Raw genomic sequence first — 14,565 nt, forward strand, 5'->3', positions numbered from 1 at the left:
GTTTCATCAAAGCTCTCCACCCCCACCTCTCCAGAAGCTGCCTGTGTTACTATAAACAGTTTGGGGCTATGGGGTGACTATGATTATTTTCCATTACCTTCCTAAAAAACAAACTTCAACAGTAGAGGCAGGCAGAAGCCAATTAGCACAATGAAAGGAAGGGATCTGGAGAAAGATAATGTCTTAAAACAACAAATCTGAATGCGAAGCCAGACCATCAAACTATACTCTCTTGCTAACCACTGCATGCAAAAGTCTGTATTTACTTGTGTTAACAAAGCAGCCCTCTGTGGGGGATGGAGGGGGGGAAACCTACAGTGCAGTCCTCAGCCATTCTCTTTTGCATCGCTTTTCTTCCCTCAAAAGTGATGACTGCAAGATTCCTACCAAAAAAAGAAAAAAATCACAAGAGGCAAAACGGACGTGGGTGTCCAGCTATGAAGCAGAAGGCAGAACCTCCTGGTGAACACCAGCTTCATGATGGTTTTTAACAGGAGGGAGAAGACACCTTAGGTCAGACTGGGCTCTGTCATGTTATCACTGATATTGCGGCAATACAGTCCACAGAAAAGCAGGAAAAGAGAGTGAAATTTGCTTGCAGCTTCCCCTGCCAGACCCTTGCCCCACGCCCTACTGCACAGATAAGCCCCACTCCATCCTTGCATCCAGCAGTCCACACAGAGATCCAGCCACAGTGGGCAGCAACAGCAGCCCAAGCACAAAAGTGATCTTTGTAGCCCCTAATTTCCACCAGCAGATACCTACCTGCTTTGATATCAAAAGACCTCTGGTAGCGATATACCTCAAGGACTTAACACTGCTGGAAGGAGTCTGCACATTTACACCACCATTAATGCAAAGGCAGTTAGCAACGGCTTTGCAGGGATCAATGAAAACTGTTGACTAAGGCTTTAGCCTCACAACAGACTGTCAAAAGGACAGGGTGTTCCTTCACTACGCTTCAAGGGCTGGTTGATCTTCGAGGAAAATCCTCTGTTAAACAATACTTGTGGGTATAAAACCAGCTACTGTATGACTACAGAGAGTAGCTCAGGCTTCTTTGCAGGATCAAAGTCAGACAAGACATGTTTGCTCCTTCGAGTCTGTGAACACAGACAAAATTACATTCCATGTCTAATTGTGGGAGTACATCACTGGCTTATTACATATTATCACCGGCCACTTAGACAAGACAAAGAAGAGGCTTCCCCTCAGTCTGTGACTAAGGGAAAACTGTCAGGAAAGCACTCCTCCCAGCTGAACTATGCATAGTCAGTTCTTACCAGGGAGACCAGCTCCCCCATGCTATTCACTCTCCCAGCTCGCCCCCTCACTGACCTGTCACACTGCTGCAAGTATTTTGTTACTACAGCCCAACAATATCAGGGCAGTAATGAGGAAAATAAACTCCGTGTGGCTATGATGAATGTGCCCTCATTTCATACATACATTTAGTCAGCGACATGCTACAAGCAACTCGACCTTTATTGGGACCAGGTTTCACTGACCCTGTTTTTTTGAGACCTCATCCCATTTATTGTGTTCTTCCTGCAGTCTCTGCAATTTCCAGCCGATAAAGTTTTCATCAACACTTACCTTTCCCAGTGGAAGTACGCTGCAAAGAAAAATATTAAGGCATGCAAGGCCAAGGGACAAAGTCCTCCCTGTCATCCTTCATAGCCACAGAAAGGACCCTTGGGAGAACCACTCTCAGAGGAGCTCCAGCCAAGCTGTCCTCATTGGGAACAGAGCTTCTGCAGGATCAGAGACAGGTTTGGAGAAAAACATGACTGACTTTCACTCTTTGAATGAGAACTGCGCTATCAGCTTTATGCTTCTTGCATGATACAGAAGCCTATTATATGTTCCTCATCAGTCCTAGGGCCCTTAATGTTCATCAGGTTTTCAGGACTTCATTAATAAAGAGAAGGAAGGAGGACTTACTGCCCTGATTTAGCTGCTTAGCATTTTAATAGGAAATAAAGTGACCCACAGGAAGGCTAAACACAACTGAAAGTTGCAGCCATACCAGCTGTTTCTATTTTCAAATCAATATTTTGCGTCTTGCAATGATATAGGACAAGCAGCAGCTTCCAACAGCATTCTTTTCAACCTTCCTTTTGTTAAGCCTACCAAAAAGAGAACCATGAAACATACCTGACTAGGGCATTTATTTCTACTTCAGAAGCGAGGAATTAAATGCACACCTGGAACCAGACCTCTGTGGTCCAGAGAGCAGCATCCATTCACTTTTGGAGAACTATACCATTATTCCAAAGCAAAAGCGAGAAATCACAATTATAGCTGTGCTGATGAGTTTATCGGGGTTAGCTACTATGCAAGAAAAGGCCAGTATGAAAGGCATGGCCCAAGGCCCAGCTTTACGAGACAGCAATATTAGCAACTGGGAAAATGAGAACGCCTGATAAAAAGTGGAGCCTCTAAATACACTTTAGCTACAGAAAAGAAGCAGATTTTCTCCTCTCCCTTCCCCGCAAGTTATGTCTTCCACGGGAGAAATAGAAGCAGGGAAGCACCTTTCCTGTCACCATTCCCCCAGCTTACATCTTCCTAGAGTAACATTTAACAACACTTCCCAACTTGTGTATGTCCTTTGCACCAAAAAGACAGACTCTGTCACAGGACTTTCCTTGGCAGCAGCATGCTGGAGCCAACATGACTCCCTACGGCGTTACTGCAGCGGGTCTGGAAACTTCCATGAGCAAGGGTACGGCACAACACCTTCAACAGATTTTGGAAGGTCTGAGAGAAGATTAACCTTCAGGGGAACTCATTCACAGGAGAAACTAGTAAAGAGAAATTAAACCTTCAAATTCTGCACAAGACGAGGACATTCGTTTCGAAAATGCTGGCAAGACAAGAGAAAAATCCATCTAAAAGTTAGACATTGGCATATCAGGACCAATTATGATGGACAGAAAAATGTTTTGAAAAACTAGAAGAGGAAAAGAAATGCAGTCCAAATGTTTGAAAATTATACATGCTGTGTGTTTGATGGTGACTTCTGTCCGCAGTACCTGGAGAAAGAGCAAGACATCTTACTGCTTCAAAAAGAACATGAGCGATTTCATGTGACATAAAACTAAAAAGGGCATAAAACTAAAAAACTCTCAACCAACACTTCTCTAAAACTCTCAAATTATACTGCTAATAAACTAGAATTTAATAGTAAAAGTGAATAAACAACAGCTTTTAAGGCTGGAGAAATTGCCATTATGGTGTTATCTAATCTCTCCCCAGAAGTCAAGAATTATGACTAAACCCTTCCAATACAGATATAGCCTGAAATTCTATGTCAGAAGTATGTCCAATTGCATTTGGCAACCCTTAATCAAGAGAGAGGCTGACATAATTGGATGAATACTTGAAGTACTTCATTATTCATGTAGGAAGGCTAGGTAAAAAGTGCTCTGTAGTCCCAAGACACTGGAGGGTGTGCGTTATTGGGTAATAACCAATTAGGAATGTTGACAGCGCTCTGCCTTTAGGATCACCCTGGCCAACAAAGCAACTGGGTGTATGTTGTTGTGCAAATGCACACACCCACTGCCTACTACTAGTTTATTTAAGCAAACCTTTCACCAAAGGAAATAGAGATCTCAAAGAATGTGCATTTGACAGCTCAGCTGTGCTCTAAAATACTTCTTACTTTTTCCTTTTGTCCTTAAAATATTTTTATAGGACTTCTGAATTATTGCTACTACTGATTATTGAAAACAAATCTGATTTCTGCTATGTCTTTTTTTGCATATAATCTACCAAAGAGCAACATGCTTATTATTTGTAATAAGGAAACACAGCAAAAAAATCAGCTCCTAACCACATAATCTGGTAAAATACCACCAATATGCCATTAGGTAACTACTGCAACCTCAGAACAGGAAAAATCAAAGACCTTTCTCTCATGCTAGTCAAAGAAAAACATACAAATCATTAATATAGGCATGAAAAATTTAAAGAAGTTCAATGCTGAAAAACTAAAAGTTCTGACAGCTTACATGGACCAACTCAACACCAATTCAGCTCATGATAATGCAGTCCAACCTTTCACGACATCCTGAAACAATGCTAGAATGCACTGATGGTATAAAAACCAATTTTCCTTTCTTCCTTTGTTTTCTTTATTGTTGTAATGCAAAAAAAATCTAAAAGAAAGTTTGTATCCAGATCGAAAGCAAAGCAACTCTTGCAAAAGAAGCCCTACAGGACTTTCATACCTACAAAAGAAACATTCAAAACTTTTCCTGAACGATTTGCTTGTTTCAAGCATGTAGAATATGAAATCAATTTGTTATAAGGAGGAACATATCAGTTTTCCTGCAGCTCTCATTTTCTGGCTTGTATCATATTTAGCATGTCCTGTGGCACTGAGAGCACTGCAGCATTTTCTCTGAAATCCCCTATGAATGCCACCTCGCCCTCTCCCTCATGTGTCACCAAGATGATGATGTTTTGATGAAGCATCACACACAGGCCCTCGAGATAATGGCTTCAATGGGATACACTTAAAAGATCATTTTTCTCTTTTCTATTGACTGCTTGTGCTGATCTAAGACAGGAAGGGCTTTCATTTTTTATGTAAGCTGTAAGACCCCGAGGGCCCTCTAAACTGTTTAAGGGGGATCAATTTTCAGATGGGTAGAAGGGGCCTGGCAGACCTTCACGGTTTGGAACACCTTCTTCCCCTCAGATTGCTGACAAGTTCAGGCAAACCTAAAACCAGCTTCCAGTGAGGCCGCTCTCTGGCATGGCAGGGCTTCCTACTGTTTAGGATTTGTGGTTAGTTTTTCACAGAACTATAAATTGTAGTATGCATACAGGCAATAAAATAAGAAAAAAAAATCACAGAAGCAAAATAATCACTACTGCTGATAGAGATAAACAGCAATAGAGATGCTAAGAAAAGCACTTCTTGGCACTGGTGTAGTGGCAGGAAACCATTACCCCATGACAAGGGTTTAATGCACTGACATTGCTGCAATTACATCCAGGCAACCTAACAAAACAAATTCATTGTACGGCAGAAAATATTTCCAATTCAACATTGCAACACTTTTTTTTTTTTTTTTTAATTACAGCACAAAGACAACTTTTGGGGTGTGGAAGGACGCAATCCATCATTTGCTCTGAAGTGACACACTTATGGCAAGTGCTGTGTATTATAACTTTCTGTGCCACAATGAGTAACTACAAGCAACTTCTTAGGCAAGGAATGCAAAGGGCTTGGGCGTGGTTCTGGGAGATGCTGCTTATCCCTCCATCTCCCTCCATGTCAGCAGGAGCCAAAGGCAAACCACATGTTACTGCACTGGGACTTCAATAACTCCTCCTCATGTGTGTGTCACACAGCTTGTGAGAGCTCTCTACCTGCAATGCACTTCATATGAAACGAGTTTTTACCACTCAAATAAGACCTGCACAAGAACACAAATATAATTTTTAATTAAAAGGAACAAGATTTTAATAGGTCACTTAAAGAACAATTATGTCTACCATTTGACTGACAGGCATGTCACATTTTAACATGAAAACCCCACTGGGGTTTAAGAGGTAGAATTAATCATTATAAATTGATGAACTACTGAAATATACCCCACTGCATTTAATACTGCTATGCTCAACCACCTCATCTTATAAGCAAACCCCCTGTTTCTATTACTTTCACCTTTCTAACTCTTCGGAAACAGAAAGTTGATTCATGGAAACTGAATTGCCAGTGTTGCTCACCTTCACTGAGTGCCTGTTCCGCAAAATGCAACGGTGTGTAGAAATATAAAAGATAGGTCCTCAGTAATTGGCTTGGGTACCAGGGGCGGCACAGCTGAGTTAGCTGGAAGCAGGATAAACAAGTCCAGGTGGAGCATTGCGTTATATTGCTTTGAGCATCTGAGCTCAGGTGTCTACACACATAGCACTGCACAGTGGAAGGACTGGGTGGGAAGGTGACCATAAGTCCACTGCTCTCCTACAACGCATGTCACAAGAAGTGGCTAAAAGCTCAGCTTAAATGTTTTCAAACTGTTGCAGGAATCCCTAGGTTCTCTGAAACAAGCAGGGAGCACCTTGACAGTGCCTAGAAAGTTCTCGAAATGAGGTGTAGAGACAAGCATGCTGGAAAAGTCCTACAGATCCAAACTAACATACACATCACTGTTAGAAAAAGTTTATTTTTATAATCAATTCAAAGACTCAACAAAAAAAGTCAGTATCAATGAGTCTCAGAGCAGCCTTCCAATTGTAGTCACTAAGTGTGAAAGCATCAACTGCAATATAAATAAAATCTGTTTGCTTAACTACTCAAAGAAAGCTTACCACTAACAGGAGCCAAAACCCCAAGGATGTGTGAGAAGAAAGGGACAAGCAAGCAAGCAATGTGCCTTGATCTGGTCAGGTAAAGATCATTTATGAGCTTTGTGAGCTGACTCCTTCTGACAGAGATGGGAAAGTGTAGATAAAAAAGAAATTGAGACAAAGCAACGAGGGAATTCAGATGACAAAAGTAGGCTTGATGCTTAAAGCAGAATGGGATCAGAAAATAGGTATTGAAGGGCAGAAGTCAGACAGGAAGATCCTGAGAGCTGCAGACTAAGGGGAAAGAAAGACTGAGAACAAATGACAAAGGAGAAACAAAGCTTGCCAGATTGACAGTTGTCTAGTTATGACATGACTACATTTGAATAAATAAGAAACCAGTTAAGTTAGAGGACACGTTCACGTAACAGGAACTGGTGACGTTCCCTGGCCAACACAGCATTTATGAGTTATTTGCATTAAAATAAGTGCAGGTAACCATTAGGTCTTAAGCAGTTTTCATAATTTCCATTGCAACCTTCGCAAATACATCCTCAAACAGCAGACTTGTATACACAAAACCCAGCCAGAAGTTTGATCATTGCAAGAAGCAAGTGAGAAATTGGAATCTATATCCTAAAGCTCCAAACACACCCAAGAGGTGGCCGGGTGTTGATGGTAAAACCGGAAGCCAAATGTTTACTTCTGCAATTACATATGTAGTAGATGCCAATTTGTTTAGCAACTACACTACAATTTATGAAAGACCAGTGAAGTACAAACAGTTCATGTGGGAGCAGGATGAAAATCTAGTGCTAACAAACAGGGGTTCCTGAGTGCAAGAACTGAGTACAGCAAAGAAAACAAACCACTGACCCTCAGGACTACAGTTCAAACCTGGACCCTATCAGAAATGACCTATAAGCAGAATACTTCAGTGCCTCCCCAGTTTCCAATGGGCTTTTCCTTATCAGACCAGCAATACCCATAGACTCAGCACTCTTTTTTTCCTTCCCGAGTATGTTCTTGGCCACTTAGAATGAGAAACATAGCTTGGGTGCCTTCAGCCTGGTTTATGTAGCCATGCAACTGGGGAGGAAAGTGCAAACACTATAATAAAGTGTTCCTTACTGACGAATTTCCGTCCACAGAGCTGATATCAAGCAGCCTCTGCAATGAAAGGATTTCTTGGAGCACAGACCCTTCAACGAGTTATTGACAACCTCCCTGACTTACAGGTTGATCCAACCCATACAATCTCACACAAGCCTAGTGGGAAAGGGATCTATGAGCCATGCTGACAATATGGATATGGATTTTCTTCTTTCCCCTCAAGGAAAATGTTTGTTAAATGTTTTTTACTTCAGAGGACTACTAGCCTCAGAAATAAGGAGCTGAAGCCTTTAGCCTTGTAATACTCCTGAACGTAGAAATGTATTCCCCTAAATATTTCTATCCACACACTCATGAGCCACACAGCCAAAGTTAAGCATGGCACAAAGCCCTGTGATCTAAAGTCAGCACACCTACCTTCTTTGGATCTGTGTACATGCAAAGAGTACTTTACCAATCCATTACTTTGATTTTGCTGTCATTTTACACACTTGAGTGAAAAAGCACTGAACAAGTAGAAAACATTGCTTTTTATCCTCCAAATAAATGATAAACAAACCCACTTTTACTGACACTTGGAAGAGGAAGACATCAGCCCTATGGTCCCTCTCAGTGATGACTCACTACCAGCTACTACTGACCACATGATGCAAGAACCAGCTAATCTGATTGTGCTATTTCTTTCACCTAGTCACCAGCCACAAGCAAAAGCAACAAGTAGCTGACCTTGCAAGTTAGATATATTACAGGACTGAGAGTCAGAAAATACATATTTCTACTGAGCTGAAAGTGATGACTGACCTCTGTTGATCATTAATTGAGGCAAAATGAGGTCAATACATGCCCTGAGTTCAATATACACACCTAGAGATATAATTAATCTTGGTTTAGCCAGGACCAGAAAATATCCCTCTGAGCTCTTTATTGACAGATATGTGTTACAAAAGATTTCTCTTCACAATACTAGTTGTGTAAATTTTCTGCATTTCTTGAAATAGGCACGAAGTATGCTATCATTCACAGTTCTGTATCTACTTCCTTCCCAAATTGGTATATGTGGCTACACCAACCAGAACAAGTGTACTGCGAGTCTGATTCTCGTGCATCAACATTTCATTTTTTACTATTAATAATTCATACTACTGATGATACTGAAGTTGTCAACTGTTTCTATCTCAGTTACCGGCATCTATAACTATTCATGCTTAGAGATAGTAATCTTTTACATTTTCAGTCATCACCCCAAAGCATTTTATAAATTGCTTTTTTGTTAACCTTGGTAGGAAGCAACCAAAGCTTAAAGTTAAATTAGTTATTTTGGGCCACAGAAAGGGTCAGTGAGAGAGTTCATGTATTTCCCTAGTCCAAGTTCTCCCTTCCCCTTGCCACAAGACCATGCAGCAATAAAATGATGAAATATACAAGATGAATAACTAGATGAGCAAGCTGGGATAGGTAGCAAAGATTAAATTGAGTCTCTGCCAACTTCTTCTGCCTTCCTTCCTGCTAGGATTTTTACAAAATATTATTATAAAATAACTATGACCTGGAGCAGTCACGCTAACACAAATGGCTGAGCTAGTGTATAGCAATACTGGAAACTTTCAAGAAAGCTTGCTCTTTACAGCTTACAATACAATGTCTGTTGTCAAAAAGTGCAAACCTGCTGTAGTCTTTAGCTACTGTAGTATCATGGTTGTTTAAGAACGATCACCCCAATGGGCTTTGATGTTGCTTTTCTAGAAAGCTCACCAAATATCTCCACAGACAGAAATGTGCCTTTCAGGAAGATGAAGTCAAATAAGGAGAGTGGAAATAAAGATGTAATAAAACACATTCTATTAGTATTTGCTTAAAAATAAATCCCAAATTATGATTAGTTAGAAAACTTAGGTTTTATTTCTTTAAACAATTAGCATCACATGGCAGCAGCCTGAGAGGTACTATCCAAGGTGAGTAGGAAGCATGTGACAGCGCTGCTGTTGTGGAGACATTACAAGGGAGCCCTAAGCAAACTGCAGAACGTTCCCACCACAACAGACCTCCTACCAAACTAGATGTCTCCAGCAACCCATAGAAGTTTGAATTAAGGGCCAGGCTGGTGTGTTATTTTGGAACTTTCCACAGTCCACAGGTAACAGAAACTGTTAAAGCTCTGAAACAGGTAAACAATGTTAACCTGCCTAATTCATAGGTTAGTCCCTGGAGGTCCACCCAGGCTTGCTCAAACACTGTCAAAAAAAGACCGAGGACATCTGGGTATTTTCCTAGGTAATTCTGTGCTCCTGATGCAAATGAAACCCCCAGCAACCAAAAAAATGCCAGTGTCCTAACTGGATCCAACTGTGTGAAATTTGATTTCCCTGAGGGCTGAGAGTGAAGATTGGGTAAGAAAACTGGGACAGGAATGGATTGGTTCATATGAAAACCTGAAATAGCCCTGGGCAGAAACTTGAAAGTATTGTGAAATACCATATAAGAAGAACCCACCTTCTTATGCAAGGAGCAACTCAAGATGGGAGATGCAGCAATGCAAACAGACACCCTGAAAGGTTCTACAAAGAAATATATAGAAGGTTTTTAACAAAATCTTCCCTTTCTGTGGTGGTAATACAGGATGTAGCAATCCAATGCCACTGTGTTATGCAAATATTTGCACCAGATGAATTGGAAAGAACTAATTATAAGTCCAGGAGCTTTGAACCTATGAGATAGACAACACTGCTGATTTTGCTGATATCAGAGATATCAGACAACTGATGCTCATATGATCAAAGAACTTCCCATATAGTTCTGATAGTCAGTTCAGATTGTCTTAGCCTGCTGCAAAATAACTTTTGGTAGATACCATGCAGACAGCATTAAGGATGAGAGATTTAGGAATGTTAACTCCAAGCAAAGGGTCTGATCCTACTTCAAGAAGATAATGCACTCAATGAAGGACAACAGACTGCTCAGGTTCAAAAACCAGAACTAATAGGCCTGTGCTTCATCTACTAATAATCATAAATCCTAAAACCTCAACCCATTTTCCATAGACTCTCTGGTTGACCATAGGGAACAATGGGATAGCATGTGCCTCATATCTCAGTAGAGAAAGTCTCCTTTACCAGACCATCACCTTGTGTTCATCTTTCCTGGAATGAAAAAATTGAGGTTTTTGTCTGGACAGTGGAAAGCAATCCTATGCTTTTAAGTCTTCACTTAAAAAACCAAAATAATAAAAAAATAGCATATCCAAATCTTTAAGCGATACCTTTGTGTTGCCAAATACTACTCTGCAGACACCAAAGTAAATCAAAGGTTGTTGAGAAGATGGCAGGGCATGATCTAATTCAAAACTGTCAGATCTAATTCAAAACACAACAAATTTCAAACTCATAAAACTCCTCACAGAATAGAAACAACATCTGGTCCATTTATATGGACATAAGAAAAAAATCAGTCAACAACTCAAAAAAAGGAAGAAGAATCTGTACACAGATGAATGCATCAAGGTCTACAGTTTTGGTGGAGACAGCTGCACAAAAGGACAACTGCCCCCTCCTCAAGCATTTAAAGAAAATTACTATTTCTTTCAGCGGATCTTACATTAGGTCTTCTTTGTCGATATACTGATTCAAATGGCCTCTTCTTGAAGCCTAAGTCTGGCAAATTGATTATTCAGCTGCATGAGATCATGTCTGAGGCATGGTCTCACTGGTGTCTTGGGTGAACCTGAAGCCTGTTGATGAGGAAATAATTATATGGCATCTTCCACGTGAAAACAGTAGGTTCTCCCTGGTCTGTAATATAGCTGTGCTCCTCTGAATTCTATGATATTGGATTTTTAAAGTAATGTTGGGATTTTTTTTAAACATTATTTCAGCTTCAGAATATAAAATTCTAGGATTACTAAAGTCAAACTATCTATAAGACATGCTGCTTGTCCAATAGATTGCTTTACTGTGTCAGCCTTTGGCCAAAACACAGATAGGCTGAGATTCCCTAGGTTATTCAATCACGAGAGCATTTGAGAGAAGCCCTCAATGGTCTTCCCATACCTAAGGGCAGCAACCCAGCATCAGTAGCAAGATGCTTTTACAATCGTGTTTCTTTGGAGAAATGAATGGATACCTGTCAGTAGGCATTTTACATATCAAGGCACAAATTAGTTCGGGGGATCTAACAAAAGAATTATGGAAAATTAGTTCTGTGAGCTCCAAGTATTTCTCTGATATTATTTAAGGAAGTCTTTTTTAAAGGGTTAAATTGTTTCCAGTTCCTACTCTACTGTCCAAGAAAGAAATAGAGAGGAACAAGACGAGATGCTATTGAACCCAAAAGGAGAAGTAAGAGTGAACTTGCTCCAAATCAGAGACTGCTCATATCAGGATAGGTCTCCTTCAGGCCAGCAAGTCAAAGCTGCTGGTTTGGATATCAGTCTTTCAATCTCATAGAAAGATGACTCTGGTAACCTGGCCCACAGATGAAAGGTGCATTTTAGGCTTCTGGCCCTTAGACTACATGTAATATGAGTTAGAAGCCTAATGACTTTCATGTCTCAACCTGTTAGATGGTAGAGCCTGCAACCTATGCCTTGACTCATCCCTGCAGCAGTGCTCTTTCAGGCAAGATAATCAAGACCGACCTTATTCTTCATTGACAATATATCAAATGACAGTAAGCCTCAGGAGACCTCAACTGGCCCAAAGATATCTATGAGACCCTTAGTTTTGATCTCATTCATATAGGTAATACTGGTAGAAAAAGAAAACATACAAGTACTGTTGACCAAAAGTTTGGATTAACCAACACCAACAAATTTAGATTGTATATACAGACTGACCGGAGCAGTCTCTGAGGAACAATCAGTACTAAGGTCCAAGTTCTACTGGATAATTTGTACTCAGCACTCACCATACATATATACACATGCTCCCACATTGGGAAAAAAAGTTAAGGTAAAATCTCACAGACAAACCCCAAACGACTATATCGAGATTGCCAGATTATTGCTTCATGCCATTGTCTTGACATCTGAATGAGTTTAATAATTGTTCTTTTGAAGCTGCTAATGATAAAAAAAAAATCTCTCTCAAGCTCTCGAAGTGGCTGGGAATTCCAGGTTCTAATAGCTATGCTGGAAATATTCACTCATCAAGGGGTTCAAAAGACACTTACTGTCAGAACTGAAACACAAACACATGTCAGAAGAACTTGAAACAGCACGACTATAACTCAGGGTTTGGGTTTTCTTTAAATTATGTTTGAAGAGCTTTAAAATGCTTAATTTATTAAACTGGCTTTGATACTACAGGCATAGCTTCTACTTTCAAGTGCTACAATGGCTCAATTGAATACAGAATACATTAAGTTTAAATTCCACTGCCACCATACACACTTACAAAAGACATTTTTGTGTTTCTTCACTTAAAGAAATATGCTGTCCTAGTGAATCTGACATGGCAACAGAAGCTGCACACATTAATAGCAGCAGCCTCTCATACTGCACACACAACAGTTTCAGACTTCTCCAGCTACCGAAAAAATACTAAGTAATCACAACCCCTAGTAGCCAAATACAAGCAGGTCCTAAAAAATATTCCCCAAAACAACAGATTTTCAAAGAACAGTTTTTCCAGACAAACCTTCAATCTCTCCTGGCAGGCCTGTGCTTTGCCATGACTTCTATTACTTCCCTCTGCTTAGCCTTCCTTAAGTAGGTTTTCCCAAGAAAGGCCATGTGCCCAGCTATTTCTCTTTTATATGCCTTTATTCACTGTTTTCTTCCTCTAGCCCTGTCACCTCCTAGCAGCAGAAGCAATATTCCAATTCCATTTGAAAATACATCAGCAATGTTGCACAGGTAGTAGTACCAGCAAAACCCATGCTTAGAACAAAATCACATCCCACAAAGCATGCCTTGTACCCTTCGCAAAGGCAAGTCAGAGTTGCAGAATCAGGAAACTCAAAAACTCCCCCCGTCAAATGCTGGAAAGACCATGAACGTGACATTGCCTTCCCTCAAAATCAGGACTGGGCAGTGAAGGGCAAGGTATAGAGAATAATACTGTGGACACAATCAACACCTGCTAACTGATAACCAACTCTTAGAATTAAAAGATCACTACAGTGCTTACCTGCCACCACCACCAGGTAATATCCACACATACTGTGCTCAGTGCACTGTTGTTTTCATAAAGCTGCACTCTCATATAATCTATTCTACATATAGCACTTGCTTATACATCCTTAATACCAGAAGGCTACCAGAGTCACAAATGCTCCATTTAGAAGATACATGAGATTTAAGAGTCTAATTATTTGAAAAGTCCCAAAAATCTACAAAAATTATTCAGTTAATCCTGTCCTGTATTTTGTTACATACAACCTTGCCTTTACAGCAAGTGACATCTGAGATTAAATGTTGATACTACAGAAGAGCGGTTAGTGCTTCGAAAGAAACAAAACAAACACCCCAACGCTCCCACCTTTGGAATTAAATGCAGTATTGCTACAGTTTTTGAATGTAATAAACCACAGAGCGAGCACCCTGGCATAAACCCAGAATTCTAGGAAGAAAGTAAGTGCTCTTTAACATCAACTTCATTTTAGTATACGCACATAGGGATTTGCAGCAGTGCCATTTGTGTGAAACATAATGGAGCAGGGAAAGAAAAGTCAGTCTCTAACCTCATATGAACAAAGAAACCTAATTTAATTTTGAAACAAAAGGAACTAAATTTATCATTCTAAGACAGCCCCAGGATGTCCAAGCATGAAATGGAAGAAAAGGAGTTGCCAAAGACATGCAGAACATTTAAAGTTACCTGGAATCAGGATATTTTGTAAGCGTTGCCAAGCTGCTGGTATACATGTGCCCACCCACATCAATGTGAACTGGTGCGTTGGATTTTGTGAGCTGTGCTGGAGTGGGGATGCCTTGATTGTTCAATGGAGATGCAGGGGATCTAGTGATCAGAGGTCTTGACATATTGGGCCGACTGTCCTGTGAAAAGATAGACCTGGGTTAATGATCTCCTTAAAAACCTTACCAAAACCCACAGTCTCAGCTTATGACTTTTATCTTATTAAAGCACAGACAAATATTTGGCAGGTTTAAAAATCAATCCAGCTCCAAGAGTCTTAGCTGGCTAT

The 14,565-nt window shown here is 40.3% G+C and overlaps 1 protein-coding gene across 3 annotated transcripts in view; it reads right to left on the reverse strand.

Moving 5' to 3' along the window:
• KCTD1 (potassium channel tetramerization domain containing 1) overlaps window positions 1–14,565 on the reverse strand; it is a 122,203-nt gene that overhangs the window by 74,115 nt on the left and 33,523 nt on the right. For all 3 annotated transcript variants that reach the window (XM_069853990.1, XM_069853989.1, XM_069853991.1), the window contains exon 2: window positions 14,238–14,416. In XM_069853990.1, coding sequence (XP_069710091.1) covers window positions 14,238–14,416 — 179 coding nt within the window. The remainder of the gene's footprint in view (window positions 1–14,237; window positions 14,417–14,565) is intronic.

This window comes from Phaenicophaeus curvirostris, chromosome 3, assembly GCF_032191515.1.
Source record: "Phaenicophaeus curvirostris isolate KB17595 chromosome 3, BPBGC_Pcur_1.0, whole genome shotgun sequence".
Taxonomy (NCBI): domain Eukaryota; kingdom Metazoa; phylum Chordata; class Aves; order Cuculiformes; family Cuculidae; genus Phaenicophaeus; species Phaenicophaeus curvirostris.